The 20,950-nt window shown below is 42.0% G+C and overlaps 1 protein-coding gene across 5 annotated transcripts in view; it reads left to right on the top strand.

Annotated features, from left to right (window-relative positions):
• ITPR1 (inositol 1,4,5-trisphosphate receptor type 1) overlaps positions 1-20,950 on the top strand; it is a 202,657-nt gene that overhangs the window by 80,452 nt on the left and 101,255 nt on the right. For 3 of the 5 annotated variants that reach the window (XM_056525021.1, XM_056525019.1, XM_056525018.1), the window contains exons 2-15: positions 3,734-3,794; positions 4,203-4,305; positions 4,498-4,568; positions 9,271-9,386; positions 9,576-9,662; positions 10,440-10,598; positions 13,227-13,325; positions 15,361-15,444; positions 15,988-16,134; positions 16,473-16,568; positions 16,746-16,790; positions 17,460-17,614; positions 17,879-17,978; positions 18,070-18,230. In XM_056525021.1, the coding sequence (XP_056380996.1) occupies positions 4,214-4,305; positions 4,498-4,568; positions 9,271-9,386; positions 9,576-9,662; positions 10,440-10,598; positions 13,227-13,325; positions 15,361-15,444; positions 15,988-16,134; positions 16,473-16,568; positions 16,746-16,790; positions 17,460-17,614; positions 17,879-17,978; positions 18,070-18,230 (1,412 nt within the window). In that variant the 5' untranslated portion in view covers positions 3,734-3,794; positions 4,203-4,213. The remainder of the gene's footprint in view (positions 1-3,733; positions 3,795-4,202; positions 4,306-4,497; positions 4,569-9,270; positions 9,387-9,575; positions 9,663-10,439; positions 10,599-13,226; positions 13,326-15,360; positions 15,445-15,987; positions 16,135-16,472; positions 16,569-16,745; positions 16,791-17,459; positions 17,615-17,878; positions 17,979-18,069; positions 18,231-20,950) is intronic. The other 2 variants (XM_056525022.1, XM_056525020.1) reach the window with 1 other exon arrangement.

The following is a 20,950-nucleotide window of genomic DNA, read 5'->3' as shown; positions in this document are numbered from 1 at the left end:
TACATAATATAGTGAGAGGAAAAATATTAATTGGGTGGCTGCACACTAATATAAATATGTTGAGTCTAGACCGGGGTTCGGAGTTGCACTATACCCAAAAGTGGCAAAAAAAATCACAAAAACAGAGGGAATCCATACCTCAAGGTGAAAACTTATTACTTTGTGGTGAGCCACAGGAGGTGAGGTGTAAGGGGCAGATGGTGTTAAACCCTTGGTCTTCGTGACACCAGGGCATAGTTTGCCTATGTAACCACTTGAAGGTAGTACTGCTAGTCCTGGGTCAGGAAGGGGCAGTAAAGAGTAGCTTTTACTGAGGTTAGAGAAGTGGTAGAGTCTCTATAAAGTTTAGCCGGTATCCCAGAGAGGTGGCCAGCGACAGTGAGACCTTGCTGGGACTTGCAGTAGGTAGACTATAATGCAGACCACGGTGACTAGACAGTAGATTTGACTTCACTGACTTGATGACTGACAATTAGCTGACTTTATCTTACTTGCATTTGACAGGTGGTGCAGACTTTAGGCTTGAGGCCTCCAATGCTCTGGACACGCTCTGTAAGACGTCTTGACTGCACTGGCCCTCAGGAACAAGAGAGATGAAAGCGCGCGATTACAGCTCCTCCCTATCTTATATAGGGGGGATGTGCAAGGAGCCCATAGGAGAGAGGTCACCTGGTCACTGGGTTCTCTGGGTAACAACCATATGACTTGAACATGTGACTTAAACACAATCATGTGGTACAAATATAATCATGTGACAAACAATAAAGGTCATTTACTCATTTGTTAAAACCCTTTTATGGGAAACCTATATACACAGGGGGAGATATACCGCAGGAGAGCCCAGGGGACAGACAGGGACTCAACCTGACGGGACAGAAGGACCATATCCCGTACTGCCACACCATAACTTATTAAAATGTAACCTTCCAATTATGCAAATGCAGAAAAATACAATGTAGCTGGTTTAAATAAAATGTGATTTATCAAATAAATATCAAAAATATACACTTAGTCTGTTATCTGTGCAGGGCCCTTGCTACAGATACAGTAAATTTTGTTAAACTAACATTTCAAACATGGTATCAATGCCAGTATTTGTAGTAATCATTACAGCAATAACATTTTCACAGTATGCCACCTTTGTATTGTCTGTTATAGATCCTTAAAGACACATATAATTAGATCCAATGACGTAGTCTATGCAAACATTTCCCAAAAATAATCCTGAGTTGGGATTATGCAGAAGTTATAGTATAATAGCACACTGTCCCGTTATCGGTACATGGCCTTTAGTGGAGGGTATTTGATACAGGTTGGCACAGGCTGTGCCCGGCCTGTATGTACAGAGTACCGGTTTCCAGATACAGATTGTCGCTAGAGGTGTCCTTATGGTGCGCTGGCTCCACGAACTGCAGGGTGATGCCGACTTCTTCTGCTAGGTGGCACGGCATTGCGTCCGGCTTGCTGTAACAGAATCCCAGCAGGCAGGAATGGTGAGCGCAGACCTTGTCAGCGGCGTCCTAGTGGGGCAGTTGGAGGCTTTCAAGTGTGTAGTAAACCTTGCAGTGGTCTCCAGATGCGGGGACTCCATAGCTTGCAAGGGATTAGAGTGCAAATGTGCAATAGCTATATGCAATGGCGATTTGGTGGCAGTATTGGACTGTGTGCTGCTGTGGGGAGGCCAGACGCATTTCTCAATGGCTTATGTGCAGGCATCCCGTGACAACGTCTGGGGGGGGGGGGGGGGGTGGTTTGAGACGAGACCTGACATCAATCCAGATCGGCGATTTGCGGCAATTCTGGGTCATTCGGGCACCTATCATCCTTTAGCAGTAGGAGTGAGGTGGCCAAGTTGCCTCACGGAAACGGCAGACTAATCAGGACGCGTGCTGTGGGTTGTCCCTAATGGCACTCGCTCTGCTCCTGTTCCGGAGGGCGAGAGCGGGTGCCGGGAGTGTGTACCTGAGCCTGGGCCCCCCGATCATGGGCAGGATCGGGGCCCCAGGAGCGGAGTCGGCAGCAGCAGGCGGAACTTCAGTGCGCAGGAGGTAAGAATGGCCGCCTGCTGTGTGCTTGCTGGGAGTTGTTGTTAAGCAACAAGGGCCAGCTGGGAGGAGTTGTTATGCAACAGTAGAAGGCACAACTACAACTCCTAGCATGCCCTTTCAGTAGTTTGTGCATGCTGGGGGTTGTAGTTATGCAACAGCTGTTGCATAACTACAACCCCCAGCATGCACAAACTACTGAAAGGGCATGCTGGGAGTTACAGTAGTGTGCCTCCAGTTGTTGCATAACAAAGTCCCAGCATGCCCTTGGCTGTAAGTGCATGCTGAGAGTTGTAGTTTTGCAGCAGCTGAAGGCACACTGGTTGCGAAACACTACAGTAACAAACTGTTTCGCAACCAGTGTGCCTCCAGCTGTTGCATAACTACAACAGCCAAAGGGCATGCTGGGAGTTGTAGTTTTGCAACAGCCAGAGGTTTAAACCCCCCCACCCTCCCCAATGTGAACCCACCCATGTGAATGTACCCTAAAACACTACACTGTACAAAATAAAAAGTAAAACCCTACACTACACCTACTTAAAGCAAAGGGTAAAACACTACATATACATATACCCCTCACGGAATGTAACAAGGGGTATAGTGAGCCTTAATACCCCACAGGTGTTTAACAGCTTTTGTTAAAGTTGGATGGGTAAATGGAGAAGAGAAAAATATCACTAAACTGCTGGTGTTACCCTACCCTACAGTTTTAATTTTCACAAGTGAAAAAGCCCCCTAAAATGTGTAACCCCATTTCTTCTGAGTAAGAACATACCCCATATGTGGATGTAAAGTGCTCTGCGGGCAAACTACAATGCTCAGAAGAGAAGGAGCGCCATTGGGCTTTTGAAGAGAAAATTTCACACTACCGTTTTATGTTCCTGCATTCTGACTAGTTATTTTCTAATAACAGGTCATGAAAAATGGATGAAATTACTGGATGAAAAAAAAAAAAAATGGATGAAATGGACATGTGCCATCCGTTATAGTCCGTTATTTTATTTCCTTGTGACTTCCCGGTTGTGATGCTGTACTGAGCATGCTCAGTAGCAATAACTGATCATAACGGAACATAAAAATAACGGATGTCATTTGTGAACATCCGTCACCCATAGACTTCAATGTTAAAAGTTTAACGTCCGTTATTCCGTTATTTTTGACGGGACAAACATTTGTGCATGCACCGTTATTTGCTCTGCCAGAAATAACGGATGTAAGTCACAACAGGACGTAACTGATGCTAAAGGATTGTCAAAAAATCCCATTGATATGAATTGTTGTTTTGACGGACATTTTATGGACTTTCTGATGGAGTTTATGACGGAAGTTTTTACAGGAGGATAACGGTAGAGTGAAAGGGGACTAAGCTGGTGAGCAACTTTAATATTGGTTATAGGATTTTTCAATCTAAGTTTCTTCTTCGGTAAGCAGTGGTGTCCCCCTTCCTAGTTTGTACATAATTTATTGCTGTACACGCGTTTACATACCGCATTTTTTTCTTTAAGAATAGTTGGGTTTCGTCTAGTGACTATTTAATGCCCTAATAGGTATAATGGAAATGGTTGTCGACATGAGTAGGGCCCCTTTTAAGGTTTGTTTACTGATGACTTTCACTGTGTTCTGGTTTTATCTGTTATTAAATCTTGTGCATTGTGTAGAACTGAAAGTTTTTTTCCTTTTCCCATCAGGGTGGCAGGCGGCTTCTGTGAGTCCAGGTCACACTGTTGCTGACACGAAGGAAAATACAAGGTGTGTATTGGGCCTTGACCTTGAACACTGACCTGATCAAGCATATTTCAATAGGATGGGGGTAAAAAGCTCACTCCAGACACCTCTGTATCCCCTCGTCATGATTATTTCTGTGTGGCTTGGTTATCAGATAATAGGGCCCGTCTCTCACCAAATTGGAGTTAAAAAAAAAAAAAAAAAAAAACTGCTAAATCTTCAGCCTTGTAAATCCATGCCCACCCTGACTAGTGCAGATGTGTGTCCTGAGATTGAGCGATCAGATCCTTGTGCTGCACAGAAGGGAGGTTGTAGAACAGAAATTAGTGTGACAGCTGTATAGAGTGCCAGCTCATTCGCTTTCAGGACAATCATACAGCGCCAATTTCACCTTGGCATCGTCCTTGTTTTATGTCTCCTTCTTTTTTTCAGGAACAGCAAGCATGTCAGACAAGATGTCGAGTTTTCTTCATGTGGGGGATATCGTATCCCTGTATGCTGAGGGGTCAGTCAATGGATTTATCAGCACTCTGGGGTGAGACTGATACCAATGAAATAACAGATGGGGCGTAAGGGACTGCTGTGTGTACAGAATGATAAAGAAAGATAGTCAAATAGTTATAGTTATTATCATCTCCTCACTACCCCATTATTATATTGGATGCTGCCTAATCCTCAAATGACTCTCAATGTGAACTGTAATACTGAGGTCTTATTTCTTCTGTAGCTTGGTGGATGACCGATGTGTGGTACAGCCAGAAGCTGGGGACCTTAATAATCCACCCAAAAAGTTTCGAGGTGAGTAGGAGGATGAAGAGGACCACAGGTGGGCCATCTAACTGAGTAAGGATCACTTATCCCATGGTTGATGGTCTGTAAGATTCAACAATGGCAGCAGGTTATCACTAGCGGGGTTCAAGAGATCCTTTGATCTTACAACCATATGCATAGGATTTTGCTGCACAAAGTGTGACTTACATTTCAAAGTGTCCATACACCTTATACAAGGCGCCCAAACCACCCCACTCTGACTGCTCCTAGTGTATGGCGGCTTTCAGTGGAACACATAGACGTGTGGGCGGAAGAGCTGTTAATTGTTTGGTTACCTTTTAGGCCTGAAATAGTAGAGGACGCAATGTGCTTAACCTGGCTTGCATGTTGTGGTATTCTCGTACCACAAGTTATGACACTAGTATGACCTTGGTCTCCATTGATGGCTGTGAGGTCCAGCTGTCTATGAAGTATTTGTCACTTGCGGATCTGTGTTGTGAACCTGGTCCAGGAAAACGTAAATGTCCTTTGTTTCAATTTCTTACTGTGTTCAAGTTTCCTTCTTTTGGTCAGTGGGGAAAATTCTTGTTTCTGCAGAGTGTGAACACCTAATATTACTTACAGCAGGAGCTTTGCTACTGGGTAGACAATTTGGGGGAGATTTATCAAAACCTGTGCTGAGGAAAAGTTGCCCATAGCAACCAATCAGATCGCTTCTTTAATTTTTAGTAGTAAGGCCTGTGACAAATGAAAGAAGCCATCTGATTGGTTGCTATGGACAACCTCTCCTCTACACAGGTTTTGATAAATCTCCCCCTTTAGCTTTCACTACACAGCCTGGACTCCAGAGTGTTATCAAAACCTGTGCAGAGGAAATGTTGTCCATAGCAACCAATCAGATAGCTTCTTTCATTTGTCACTGGCCCTTAATAAAAATGAAAGAAGCAATCTGATTGGTTGCTATTTTCCTCTGCACAGGTTTTGATGAATCTCCCCACAGTGTATATACCGTAAGTGCTTCTAAAGAACAGAGACTATTAACACTCTGGAGTCTGGGCTGTGTAGTGAAAGCTAAAGGGGGAGATTTAATAGTCTCTGTTCTTTAGAAGCACTTATACACTGTGGAGGGAGATTTATCAAAACCTGTGCAGAGGAAAATAGCAACCAATCAGATTGCTTCTTTCATTTTTATTAAGGCCAGTGACAAATGAAAGAAGCTATCTGATTGGTTGCTATGGACAACTGGACACCATTTCCTCTGCACAGGCTTTGATGAATCTCCCCCTGTATGTGCAGAATCATTCTCCCATGGTATTCCTCTGCAGAAGATCTCTACTCTATTATTTCCATGCTCTTCCCTCCACTCCCCTCTTCTCCTGTCTAGGTCCCTCTCATCATCCACCCCCATCCTGTCTGTATCTCTTTGCTTTGGGCTTTCCTGCAGCAGTTTCCTACTAATGTAAGCAGAGTGCTCAGCGTCTTGGAACAATCCGATTCCTTTCTGGGATTCACCCTTCTTACTGTAAGACTTCAGTATAAAATATCATGTACCTGGAATCCTTGCATGCAACTAAGAATTCCTGGGTCTGCCTGGTGCGATGTTCTTCCAGTAGACACTGAAGTTTAAATACCAGGGTGTTAAAAGTATTTACACAAAGTCGACTGCTACAAAGTGGCGTCTTCTCTGCATGGAAATGTTTTACTCGTTGTTAGAGGCTTACTTCATGCCTATGGTTCCTTACTGTATTTTCTCTGCATCAAGAAGAACCATTCTAACTCAAAACCCGTTGTGCATTAGCATTACAAAAGACTAACCTTCACAACAGAGGAGATTTGTCAAGCCTGCTCCCCTAGATCTCTACAGTAAATCATAAGCGCACTATAGCACAAAGTAACTATTGGTCAAACAGGAAGATATCTCCCTGTGTAAGAAGGCCAATGAATGAGCAAACACTCTTTTGGACAGATTAAAAAAAAAAAAAAAAACACCTATATTTAAGCCTTTTAATAGGCTGTTTAAATGGGTGCCAATCTACAATATATCTGCGCTGCTTTACAGTATGCCATGACCCCTATAATAGGGCCCTAAGACACTGCAGCAGCATGGAGGACATTATGGACCAGTACTTAGCAGTGTAAGTTGAGAATCAAGGCCAGAAATTAGATTGTATACTTTCAGCAAGGCTGGGTTCACATCACTATTTGACCTTCTGATGCACAGATGCGATATTGGAAGCTCAAATGGCCTGAAATCGTATCAGTGCATGGATAGGTACGGACAGATACGGAGCCATTAACTAATATGGGTCTGCGGACTACGATCTGGTCATTCGTGAAAGTTGAGCTGTGATTGGGGACTATGGGAAAAACTAGACAATTAGGGTTTTAGGCTGATTGGCCCTGATTTATCAATGTATTAACATTGACTTCACCAGCGGAATGCAGAGTGCATCTCTGCAGTATAATGTGCAACATAGGCCGCTTACGTAGATTAATTTTGGAAGTAAACTGTAATATGGCAATCATAGGTGGACCTTGGACTCCTGCGGCTGTAAAGACACGCTCTGCCCTGATTCCCTGTGCTTCTGCACTGGTACAGAATTAATTCCAGGAGATGAGATTTGGGCGTCTGCTGCTCAGCAGTTCAGACAACAATGATAATTTTGTTGTATATGAACTTGTGTGGATTTCTCTGGTTCTGCATTAATCTGAAGCTTTGGCAGGGCTCCTGTGCTGCGCATCCTCTCTGTTTATTTATTTTATTTTTTTTTAAATAATACAATCTATGGTTTATGATTGTCCTAAGATTTTTATTTTTTGCCTCTCCTTTCCCTCTAATTTCTGTGCCATCTTTAATTCTCTTGATCCCTGGCAGTTTCCATTTACCATTTTCTCTGGGCTCTGCTGTCTGATGCAGTTGATGGCAGGGAGCAATAGATTATCGCTTGCTCTAAAACCCTAGACTGGACCAGTATTTTCCCAACCAGGGTGCCTCCATCTGTTGCAAAACTACAACTCCCAGCATGCCCATACAGCCGAAGGCTGTCCGGGCATGCTGGGAGTTGTAGTTTTGCAACAGCTGGAGGCACCCTGGTTGGGAAAACACTGGATCAGACAATGTAGGGGGCAGGGATTTTAGCATTTTCCTTTTGCTCATTGCAGTGCTAATATCAGAGGTCTGTGGCCATTGAAAGGATGGCATTCCCAATAATCTGTGCTCCTGATGTATAAGTTGTTTAAGTATCTCATGCGGGAGTAGTTGTACTCAAATTGAGTTCTTTCCTCCCCGTCCCCCACTGACCCTGTATCATCTTATGCACATCTGCATCGTCTCCAGCCCCCTCCTGGAAGCCCCCATCTCCAGGTCTTTTCCATGCTACAGTGGATTTGATCCTGCATCCTCTTGTTAAACCTCAATCTCCCTCCTCCTCCCTCGCAGGCAGCCAATTACCAAATAAGGAGAGCAGCGCACGCTCCTGCTCCATTCCCAGGCAGCCCTCAGATTCCCAGGCAGGAGCAGCCTGCATGACAAAGGGTTAACCCCTTCACATCTGTCGGGGGGGGGGGGGGGTGCCTTAGTCCTGGTTAGATTATTTAGAACGTGAAAATACGTTTTTTTGTTTGTTTTTTTAAATAAAATTATTTTTTTTTTTTTTTTTTTTTTACATAAAGTTTTGGCCATGTCCAATCCTTGGAAAGCTGTGTAACGGATATGGATGTAGTTACTGGTCTCATGGGGTTTATTGCAAGCAAAGGTTAAGCAATGATGTATTGAAACATAACTAGGAAGAAGCACTGTTCAGGAGCCTGAGAAAGCTGGATGGGAACCCACTTGGCAGCCAGCTAAAAAAGAAAATTGTTTAACTTAACTAAAGAATATGACTTCTGATTAGCAAAGGTATTTGTCCCCATATTCATCCAAGGGGCCAATAGGGAAAGGGAAACCACAAGTCTGAGAAATCCACAGTTTAGCCACAAAAATGTCTGGTTCTTCTCGGGAACAAGTGAATTGGCGCAGACATGTGACCCACTTGGTGACTCTGCATGCCAGTGATGACAGATTGTGATGGCGGTAGTCCTGCTTAGTGACATTCAGATATAATATTTTATATGATTACCAGGACCACAATAAAAGAATTAAGGCATCTAAGGGGTTTGGGTACAAATCTATGTTCTAAGCAATACGTAAAAGAAAACTCATCCCAAAATATGAGATTCCCTTTTACATATTAATTTATTCATGGTTTATAATCTGTGACCCGTACAGTAAGAAGTACTGTAGTGATGAGGCTTTTTTTTTTCTTGTGTGCCTGCAAGTTAAGTGGGGTGTTTAGCAGCATTGTGCAAAATGAACCCTTTTTAAAAAAAAATTTTTGTCCATGTATAGTGTGTACTCGCATTAAGTCCATATTAACCATTTCTTACCTGTAGCAGCAGCCATTGCTACCCTTTGTATCTGCCTGTTTAATCTGCACAATTCATTTATTTCTGTGGACCATAAGCCATCATATGCTCCAGCTGTCGACCTATTATCTTCCAAACCCCCCCTGCTAATCCCTCAACCGCTGCCTTCATTGTACCCGTTCCTGGGCAGGATGCCCGGCTCTGCTCAGTAGTGGCCTGTTCTGACATCCAGAAATAATGAATGAGTTCTGAGCCCATTATGTACAGAACATTAGAAGTAAGCTGCACCCTGATACCAAGGGTTAACATATTGCATCTTTTACAGACTGCTTGTTCAGGCTCTGCCCCATGAACAGATATTCTGCACAGAAACAGTTCTGGAAAGCTGCAAAGCCAGGCGCGAGTAGTACAACGGACACGGTTCTACTCAACAAATTACACGTAAGGCCCAGTGTTACATCCATATCGCAGCCTACAGTGGGGACTGGTTGTTCTGTAAAAGAATATTTTTTGGGGAAAATAAATCTGTGTTCTTGTCTAAAGGATTCCATGTTATACTGACCCCTTGTTGTGAGAAGAGGTTACAGCACACCAATGAAAAATGTCTTAAAATCTAATTTCTCTTTAAAGCATGCAGCAGATTTGGAGAAAAAGCAGAATGAGACTGAGAATCGCAAGCTCTTGGGGACAGTCATCCAGTATGGAAATGTTATCCAGGTACAGCCTTTTAATAGGGTTGGATCATTAAGCTTAGACAAAGTGGGTGGTATCCACAGGCAAATATCAAATGTTTATCCATCAATGTATATAAAGAACTGGTCTACATAAAGAATGAATTTGCCTAATAAATACATTCCTTATTTTGTACTGATCCTGAGCTACTTCCTGTATTATACTCCAGAGCTGCTCTCACTATTCTTCTGGAGAAGTCCCTGTGGACATGCATGACATATGTCATGTACTGATTCGGAATTACAGCTGGTTTTATACTCCAGAGAGGCACTCACTATTTTGGTCCTTACAATTTGATCAGAATAATTTAATACAGAAGAAATCACTAAAGTCTAATAAGGTGTTTTGTTTCACATAAAAAAAACTTCCTAAATGTCTCAGTGGATTCTAGTATTTATCATGTGGCCCCAATGAGTTGTGCATGCTTGGTTTTAGTTTGGGATAAGGAATAAGGAAACAAAGTCTAGGGTCACATTATTGTTGCTATAAGAACTCTTGCTTAAGAAACTCCTGTCTTTTAAATGGGTTGAGCAACAGAGGAAAAATACTGCATGTTGGATCTATTTTTTTTTCATATATTTTTTTTCTGCCGCTTAACTTCTGTAAAATACTGGACACCGGACAATGGGATCCAATCGGGACCCTGTGAGACAGCAATGTGAACAACTATTTTGTATGGGCACCTTATGCTGCTTCAGAGAAAAAAAGCTAATTTTGTGCATTCTGTAACAAACTTCATTTTCTCTCCTTACATTTCCATAGATGCTCCATTTAAAGAGTAACAAGTATCTGACTGTGAACAAGCGTCTCCCTGCACTGCTAGAAAAGAATGCCATGCGCGTGACACTGGATGAAGCTGGAAATGAAGGCTCCTGGTTCTACATTCAGCCATTTTACAAGCTCCGCTCTATTGGGGACAGTGTGAGTGTGTATAGGGAACATCACTGGAACAACTGGGGCTGATTTCCTGACCCCTTCAATTATTAGACCATCCTTTTATAGGCCACTGTCTTTGGCTATCACCCAATAACGTTAGGAACATTGTAAAAGCGCTTAAAGGGCACCTGCCCCAAAATGTCAAATCCCAAAAATGGAAGTCCTATCTGTCAAAAAACTTATGTTCCTTGGTTATCTACAATCTGTGAATTTTTTATTTATAAACCATGACCACAGATTTATACAAAAATGCTGTGTAAAAGACAGGTATATAAAAACAATGCGTATGCAAGAACACATACATACAATAGCTGAACAGCAAAGTAGTCTTTCAAAGGTAATTAGTGAAAAACACTAAAGGTCCCATAGACTCTACATCCCCCATCTCTAAGACATGAGGCATTGCCTGTTTTCAGGTAGCAAGGAGCCTTAAAGGGGTTCTCCGGTGCTTAGACCTCTTATCCCCTATCCAAAAGATAGGGGATAAGATGCCTGATCGCGGGAGTCCCGCCGCTGGGGACCCCCGTGATCTTGCACGTGGCACCCCGTTTATAATCCGTCCCGGAGCGTGTTTGCTCCGGGTCTGATTACTGGCGACCACAGGGCCGACGGCGTGTGACGTCACGCCTCCGCCCCCCCGTGTGAGGTCCATGCTCGGCCCCTCAATGCAAGCCTATGGGAGGGGGCGTGACAGCTATCAGCGGGACTCCCGCGATCAGGCATCTTATCCCCTATCCTTTGGACCAGAGTACCCCTTTAAAGAAATCGTAAACTATTCTGGCTGTAACTGGTAGACTTTGATCTACACAATGCCCCACTTTATCAAATTTAGCAGTACAATTGTATGGTTGACCATATTCATATCTGGTATACAATCTGTAAATGCTTGATGAAGACTTATACTGCTACCAATGCAGCCCCCATAGAGAAAGCTACCCAGCTGTGCTAAAAGGAAAATCAGCCTGGATATGGAAATGGAGAGGTAGTGGAGTGCAGGGCTTTGGTCTGCAGTATTCAGATTCTCTAGGAGTGAATATACTGTAACTAAGAAGCTATTTTATCATTCCACTTTTTTCCTCTGCTCCTATTGCTGTAGCTCAAGTCTTAAGTGTTTTGTAAGTTAAATGCACAGCCTCGGGTCTCCAGTGTATATTTAGGTCAGACTGAATGAATACATTTTAATTCTCTTCTGTGCTGGAGTCTGGGCCCTGCTGCATCCTCTCTGAGCTTCTAAGGTCTTTATTGGAGATATAATTCTTAGGCCTGACTACACATGCCCCCCCCCCCCCCCTTCCAAAGTAATCTGCCAAGTAAGTAATGTATCGCACCTTCAGAATCTATTAATGTGCCTGCCCATTATCTTTACACAGCCTGGAACCGCCATATTAAAGACCAAATCTTTAGTTATAGCCTAGATCTTTAATTGGATATAAAAAATATCCTATTAGATCACTTGTATATTATTTTCTAGTGTGGACAGTATGATAATAGTTATATTCTTAAACATAGAGGGCAGTAATATAGTATTTATAGGATTGTACATAGAGGACAGTATTATAGTAGAAATATTCTTGTACATAGGGGCAGTATTATAGTAGTTATATTTTTGTACATAGACAAAGGTTGAATACTGCTGTGGTAGCCCTTGGGGGGTGTATAGTAGTGGGGATGTTGTATCGGTATATGAGGGGTTAATGTTAACCCTATAGTTCGTGACGCCAGACTGAGGGCTAGTATGCTGAGTTAATTCTCTGGCCTATCGCCGCCCTTCCCAGTAACGATAGGTGCATGAAATGACTGAAGGTCCACAAAGAGATTTAACTTGAACTTGAACAACTTTACTTAAGTGCTTACGGTACATCCAAGGCACAGGAACAGTCTAATATAACAGTCCTTATATTGCTCAGTGACTGACAGTTGTTGAGGACCTTGAGATATTTAGAAAGTCTCTGAATTTAGGGTAGATATTGCAGATCCGTCCGGATTTAGGGGTTAGATTAGGTCCGGTGATGCTGCAGAGTGTCTGGGGATTGATACACTCTCGATTTACCATTGATAAGCCGTCGCCGCAAATCTCAGGCCTAACTCACTGCGAGAATAGCTATTCTCGGTTGACAGCCCAGGAACGAGAGAATAATGGCCGCTGCTCCCTTATATGGGCAGGGGCGGGGTGAATCTAATTGGTCCGAATACCTGTCATTCACTTGTACACAGAATGATGGAATTGCATACGTCATAGGGACCTCCACAGGTCCTCAAGCAGAAATACCATAGAGTTCACCTAGTCACGTGACCTGCAGGTCCTGGTACGCTATGCGCAGGTAATTAACTACTCATTTACATTTATATAACTATTTACATAAACCTTGCATAAGTTACTGGTTTACTAGATGGAATAGAGGTGACAAGGAGTAGACTATACAACATAGACCCCTACATCCTAGGGACTCTGGCTATGGGGACCCATGCACATAAAGGGACCGCATAGGATGCAGTACCGGGACACCACACTGCCCTGTTTTTTTTATTTATTTATTTTTTTATACTCCAGCAACCCTTTTGACTATTTTTGTTAATTCTCTTCTCTAACTGGTGTATGTCTGTTTCTTGCAGGTTGTTATAGGAGATAAAGTTGTTCTTAACCCAGTAAATGCCGGGCAGCCTCTACATGCCAGTAGTCATCAGCTGGCAGATAATCCAGGATGTAATGAGGTGAGTACTTCAGTAGGTAACTGTGGAGGAAAAAATACTTCCGTAAAATGCATCCATTTTCCTAACGTAATTGACAAGCTAGATAGTAGGTTTCCCTAAATAATACTTTACTTGGTTAGTAGATCAAAGTGAGGACAATGAATGAGATGAATCAAAGCCCATGCAGTAGAGCAGTTGCCCATAACAACCAATACAATGTTTGCTTTATCCAGTCCAAATCACTGTTTACTGAGATCAATATAATCCAGTGTCCTACAATTCAAATATCACGGATGCACTAAAACTTGACATTTATTGAAATCTTTAAAACACCAAAGGTACCACAAAACAATCTAAAGGATTAAATACAGGTAGGTCCCACTAATGAAGGGAAACCAAATCAACATTGCTGATAAACCAATGATGGGTAGGAGAAGGGTGACACTTGCCACCCAATTACAAGTTAATCCAGAGTAATATAACCTGCACATGTGTAATGTACAAGATGTCTAGACCTAAAGGAAAGAAAGGGGGAGGGGATAATGGAGTGGGATTGAATGTGGGGGAAGGGCCTGTCGGTAAGTGTCCCCTACCTGTAAATGCCTACAATATACTGCTCACTCTACCTTTACTCCTAGGTGAAGTGAAACTCCTTAAAAAGGCTTCCCCGTATCGGAACCTACCTCTAGTATTCTCCTATCACAACCCTAGAATAGGAGCTCTTGCTCACTAATGCACCTCAATGGATACGAGAAGGACAAGTAGCTCTACAGGAAAAATATAATGAATAAATGCGAGTTCTATGCAGTTTATGGTCTTGCTATGTATTGGGTACTAAGAAAAAAAATGTTTAGTGTGCTACTATAGTTTTGCAAAGTGTCTTACATCTCAAGGTAGAAAATACTGTCAGTATAAATCCTCTGAGCTGGATTGTGTCAGCACATACTTATGAAGGAAATACTTCAACAGATGTATAAAAAAAAAAAAAAAAATTTCAAATCATACATGATGCCACGGGGGAGAGAGCTGATGTATGTAACCCCCCCCCCCATGGTCATCATGTATGGCTCACTTCGCCAATAATTCTTAAGAGACAAAAGGCAGATATGCCAACCAATCAGTGACACAATACCCTACTCTGAAAAAACAGGTCATAAATGTACATTCACAATGAAAGGTGAGTAATCTTTTTTCATTAGATACTCATCTGGTCTCAAAGTCAGTACTGTACATCCGACATGTTTCCAGCTCATCAGGGGACAATAGGGGGCTGTATTAAAACATGTTATCAAACAATGCAATGATGATTGATAATAGATATCTGAAAGTGGTGAAGCAGAGGAGACAAACAGTCCTGCAATACAAATAATACCAGTTTACAAGAAGGAATATTACAGTACATATTACCACCATACTGTTACTGACCTGTATACAAGGGACGATAATACCACCACACTATGACCCCTACAACTACACCACATGACTGGAACATACCTTTATACTGTTATAGAAAATTCACTATATACACTTATAGTCCCCCATACACTGACCATATAGTTATGTCCTGCACAATCCTGATCCTATACCCAGTGTGTATTACACTGCACCATATAGTAGTTTGGCACCCTCTGTGATGTCATATATTTTAAGACCCCACCTTCATGTGCTTCAATATAGTATAATACCCACTCTGTACTCCTATGAGAAAAAAAAACAAGACTCACCTGTCACACGGCTCCCTCGTGGCTCCTCTGTGCCCCGTTGACTATCAGAGTCCCACTTGTCTTCTCCCTATCTCACCTTCTGGCATAAGCAGCATGAGAGGCAAATGCTGTCTACACCAAATGTCCCAGCAGCCCTGTGCAGCAGCATAGTTTAACTCTGCCTCTTTAAAGGTGCGCGCACACAGTTATGATGACTGCTCTTGCTCGGGCATCTGGTATGTGTGCCCAGTCCTCATAGTGTAGTGCCTTAAGTTTTTTTTGAAAGTTTAAATGAACTGTTCTGGCTCCTGCTATCATCTTATCTTAGTTGAGTATTTCTCATTTGTCTGTAGGTGAATTCTGTGAATTGTAACACAAGTTGGAAGATTGTTCTGTTTATGAAGTGGAGCGACAATAAAGATGACATCTTAAAAGGGGTACGTACATGGCTGCAGTAACATCTGATGACGTCTCACTTGATGGAATTTTCAGTGACCAAGCTTCTTCATGGAATCCTGGTAGACCTGATGTACAACTTGCCCAGATAATTGAGCATGAAGTCTAAATCCACTGATAAGACTTTAAAGTTTAAACCGTATAGTTAAATGCGCTTTCAATAAACTCTCCTGGTTTTTTAGAATTTCCTGCTGAGGATGTCCCATGTGCATTATGCTGTTTAAAATCCAATAAATCTGCCTTGGGCCTGATCTCTTTTTGATTCCTAAGACAGTTTTGTCCCAAAGCCTCTTAACTACCTAGAGGTCAAATTAATATCCTCACCCCTATTATTCCATGCAGTTCAGATGTTGGTTATTGAGGTTGGGTATAAGGGGGGGGGGGGGATAGTAGAGTCTATTATTACTCCACACATGTAGGCTGAAGTGAAAATGTGATGTATAAAATTTGGATCTGCCATGAGAAATGGAATTGTCTGGACATTGAGGCCCTTTTATTTTTATTTTATTTTTTTTTGTCTACAGGGGGATGTGGTACGCTTGTTCCATGCAGAGCAGGAAAAGTTCCTGACATGTGATGAGCACAGGAAAAAGCAGTATGTGTTTCTGAGGACGACAGGTCGACAGTCTGCTACTTCAGCCACTAGTTCCAAGGCTTTATGGGAAGTGGAAGTAAGTGTTTCAACCTCTCCCCCCAAATGTGGTTCTGTTGTCCATGCCATTCCAAGTTTACTGTGCCCTGCGATTGGTCAATGAATGAGCAAGTGCTTGTCCAATGACAGATCGTGTCTTTTATCAGTAAGCCTTGACAGCAGCACCTCTCCTCATGTAAGCTGAGGCGGATGATAAAGTCCACAAATGATTTTTAAAGCACAAGCAATCGTTCATGAAGATCTTTATCGACTTTGGGTTCCTAATGGAGCTCATGAGAGAGGGTTATGCAAGAGGCTTTTCAATCTGTGAACCATAAATCTGTTTTGTTTTTTCTTTTTTTCTGTTTTCTTTTTAAGGTAGTTCAACATGACCCATGTAGAGGGGGTGCAGGCTACTGGAACAGTCTTTTTAGGTTCAAGCATCTTGCAACTGGGCATTACCTGGCTGCAGAGGTGAGTAATTCTTCCAAGGAGACGGACAGCTATTATCCATACCCATACTCTCTGTGCAGGGTTAACTGAAGATGGTCAGGGCTCAGTTGGATATAACCGCACAGTCAAGCCTTACTGAACACTTCATAGGTTCAGTATGTCTCAGGTCCGGCTCACTTTCGGGTTCTCTCTTCCCAGGTAAATCCTGACTATGATGCAGGTTGCCTGGAGTCTGAGGTTTCCGTAAGTAAAAGACTAGAAGGTAGATCCCTGTCATCCTATAGCATGGCCACCTGAAGGACTTCAGCTTGTTTACCCATCCTGGATCATTGTATCCTCCTTTCCTTGCATTTTGCCTGGCATTAGTTCTTTGCCCATTTCATGTCCCACCTAGTACCGACAGATGTACAGGAAAACTGTATGTCCAGTGTACAGGTTTTCCATTTCCTAATCTTGATCCATGCCTACCGCAGAGCTTGAAGATTAGCTATTCAGCTGCATGGACAAAGCTCTTGAGTCTCCAGTGGTGATTTCTTCAGTATTTTTCTATAGTGGCATATGCTACCCGTGAGAAGTGGGATTAAAACTTTGTGCATCTCAACTGCTGCTCAAATAGGGAGTGTGTAGGAGAACACCATTGCAGGGTTAAGACTCATTCTGCATATGGTCACTGTGGAGCATTTCTATTTTGGTTGAGAGTCTTACGAAATCTAAAAGGTTAGAAGTTACTAGTCCATTATGGGTTTATTTTAAAGATGTGAAAATTGCAGGAGGGTGTCCAACTCCAGGTTTGTTTCTTTTGGATGACCCAATTTATTTTTATTTTTTTTCCTCTAGTGCTACAGATCATATTAAATTACATGCATCGGAATTAGTTGCTAAATCCCTTAACAAATCTCCTTTATTTATCAGATGGATACAGAACAAGACCCAACCCGTGCCAGGCTCTGCTTAGACTCGGAGAAGATTAAATGTACGTTGGTGTCTGTCCCTGAAGGCAATGATATTTCCTCTATCTTTGAGCTAGATCCTACTACACTCCGAGGGGGAGACAGCTTGGTACCAAGGTACTGTATATGTGTTCTCAAGCCTCTGACGGGATCACAGAGCTGTGAGCTGCTTTGTGCCTCACTCCACAATATCTAGAATTCTGTGTATGGTATAAAAAAGTGCAGATCTATGTAGTAATGCCTGAAGTGGAGCCTAATTTTAGGAAGAGAGAACTCCAAGAAAAACAACCCCCACCAGACAGTGCTTTGGGAACACTCCATGGTATAACATTACTTATTCTGGTCAGGTTTGGTTTATTGTGGTGGTTTCTTCATTTTCAGAAACTCTTATGTTCGTCTGCGGCATCTCTGCACCAACACCTGGGTCCACAGCACCAACAGCCCCATAGACAAGGATGAGGAAAAGCCGGTCATGCTGAGGGTGAGTGACACCTGGCATTTTTTTCACTTCTGTCTTGACTGCAGACGTCTTGGTAACAATTATGGGCACGCAATTTACATTTGTCTCTTAGATTGGAACATCACCCATAAAAGAAGACAAGGAAGCTTTTGCCATTGTTCCAGTGTCACCTGCTGAGGTGCGAGATCTGGATTTTGCTAATGATGCCAGCAAAGTTTTATCTTCCATTGCAGGAAAATTGGAGAAGGGAACTATCACCCAGAATGAGAGGAGGTGAGAGGTGCAGAGTAATGTCAGTTAAGGTGGCCATACACTTTCAATAACTTTTGGTTGGATGTTCATTCAGCTGATGGTTATCTCTCCTGACATCCCCACTCACATGATCAGTCAGTATGGCCAAACCTTCTGAAATCATGGGTTTTAGCTGGCTGTTTCTAAAGGTGCCCATACACCTTTTAGACTACTTACAATAGAGGTCTTCAGCCCATGGCTCTCCAGCTGTTGTGACACTACCAGTCCAAACATACCATAGCCCGCCACAGCTTTCTGAGAATCCTGTTGGCACATTTGAAAGTTCTGGCAGGCACTAGGACCACTCAGAAATGTGCCATCTTATAAAAGTAAATGCATTTCCAGGTGGCATCTGCAGAAAGAAGACATGTCTATTCTTTCTGTGGATGCTGGAATCAGGATTTATGGCAGCAGAATCCCATTGAAATCAATATATAGGCCTAAAGTCAAGATATACATCCGGTCAAACAGGCATGCAAACTTGATCCCAGGACATTTGAGTCCTGCACAGGCACTGGATCCAGTCAGAAAATGTACCGAAAGTAGTAACAGACTATGTTTGGCTGATAAAAGTTATTGGACCCACAGGGAACACTTTGGGCTATATATTGGTTACCCTTTTTGGCAGTTTACTGGCATATAGCCTGATGTATGTTAAATGTGATGTGTCACCTGGAATTTCATCCAAAACTGCATTTCAAGTTCTGCCATTTCTCTTAGAATGTTTTTGGTTAGTTAAAGGCAGAGACAAGACTGGCAAATGCCTGCACAAAAAAGTACGGACATTCCGTACATTTGGCTAACCGGCGGGCGCTAAGGCTGCTCGGAAATGCGCTGTCTTTAAAGGCGGCAATGCATTTATTTACCGTATGCACAGAAAGTCTTTCTGCGGATGCCAGAATCTGAATTTCTCCCACAGAAGTTCTGACATTTGAGCAATGCCGCAGAATCCCTTTGAAATCAGGGGGACTGCGGCAGTGGAAGGTCTGTGCGGAATATTCCGGCAGACATTCTGCCCAATCTTCACCCATACAAAGCAACAGAAAAACAAAACTGGGGAACTTCTTATTCACTAAACATCCAAAGACATGTTCGAAACCAAAAAAGCGCACTTGCTTCAATTAGGGCGAGTAATCACCACTCCCCTCAAGCCGGCATGCTTGTCTGAATCTCCCAGCACCTTTACACGCATCTCCACTCCTTTTGGTTTCAAGTTACACCAGAGCGTCTCCTGATGAATTTAGACCCGATACCACGGTCTAATGTACAGATACAATTTATTGCACAATTCTAGTATACAAATCTGACTGGTTGCGGGACCATAGCCCTTTCTCAGGTATCATAGCACACGAACATCTATACACTATACGGTATATACAATATAGGTCCTGACAAACCGGAAATGACGTACATCCAGCTCGGAGCGAAAATACAAAGGAAATACATAAACAAAATTCATACTCTTTCTATTTCTTCATTAAAATGACTTGGGACTAAAGTATTTTGTTTAAAAATATATAAAAACTTTCCCTTCTGCATAGTGTAGTGAACCTTCTTAGATTATTTTGGATTTCCTTCATGGTACTGCGCAAAATTCCTTGAGACTTTGTTTTTGAAATTTGTTTGATAAAGCGATGAGAATTAATTATTGTTCTAAGTGTTTGGGATGTCATGACCTATTGGATGCCGCACGGACACTCCAAAACAAACTACAAAACTACTCCCATAGTCCATTCTGGATTTTTTTTATCCATCTTTTCACCTGTGAAAGCCCTTATAATACTTTTTGTTCCAGATTTTATATACCGTATTTGCAAGTACCACACTACTTTTTATTGCACTTGTATACTCAATTTTCTGTTATTCTTGGGTATTTTTTATTTTCACTTTTGTTCACACAAGGATAGGAAGGTGCAATTTGCTGTGCTATAGTTTTTGCTCTACGGTAAACTTCGGTCTCTTTAAGATATGGGTCTTTCCCTAAATAGACCAGTATTTTGTAATTATGCTCTCCATTTCTTTAATTTTCTATAATATTTTTCTTCCCCTATAATCGGCCAGAAATAATAAAGAAGGATCTTACCAAGGTTTTCAATAAACAGCTGGAAGGGTTGATTGTAAAAGGTTTTGAGAAAGGGGTCCTGAGTAAATCAGAAGAGATTATATGAAGGTAGAGAATCCAGCTACACCATACCTTAATTTTTTACCAAAGCTACGAAAACTCTGAGCGGCCCCCAGGAAGGCCAATTTTTACAGGAGTGAATTCCCTGACCAGCAGAGTGGGTGAATATGTAGATCGAATACTTCAGAACTATGTCGTTTCTCTACAATCTTATTTACGAGATTCTGGTCAGTTATTATCCCTAATAGCAAAACATTAAATATTTTTTCTTTAATTACTATAGATGTTTGATTATATTATAACATTCCCCAGGACAAAGGAGTTAGAGCAGTGGTGGATTTAGATATAGATAGATATAGATAGATATAGATAGATATAGATAGATATAGATAGATATAGATAGATATAGATAGATATAGATAGATATAGATAGATATAGATAGATATAGATAGATATAGATAGATATAGATAGATATAGATAGATATAGATAGATATAGATATAGATAGATAGATATAGATAGATATAGATAGATATATAATATATTATATATAATATATATTTAATTTTAATGCCAGAG

The sequence above is a fragment of the Hyla sarda genome, chromosome 6, assembly GCF_029499605.1.
Source record: "Hyla sarda isolate aHylSar1 chromosome 6, aHylSar1.hap1, whole genome shotgun sequence".
Classification (NCBI taxonomy): Eukaryota; Metazoa; Chordata; class Amphibia; order Anura; family Hylidae; genus Hyla; species Hyla sarda.
This window is presented reverse-complemented; position numbering and strand designations above follow the sequence as displayed.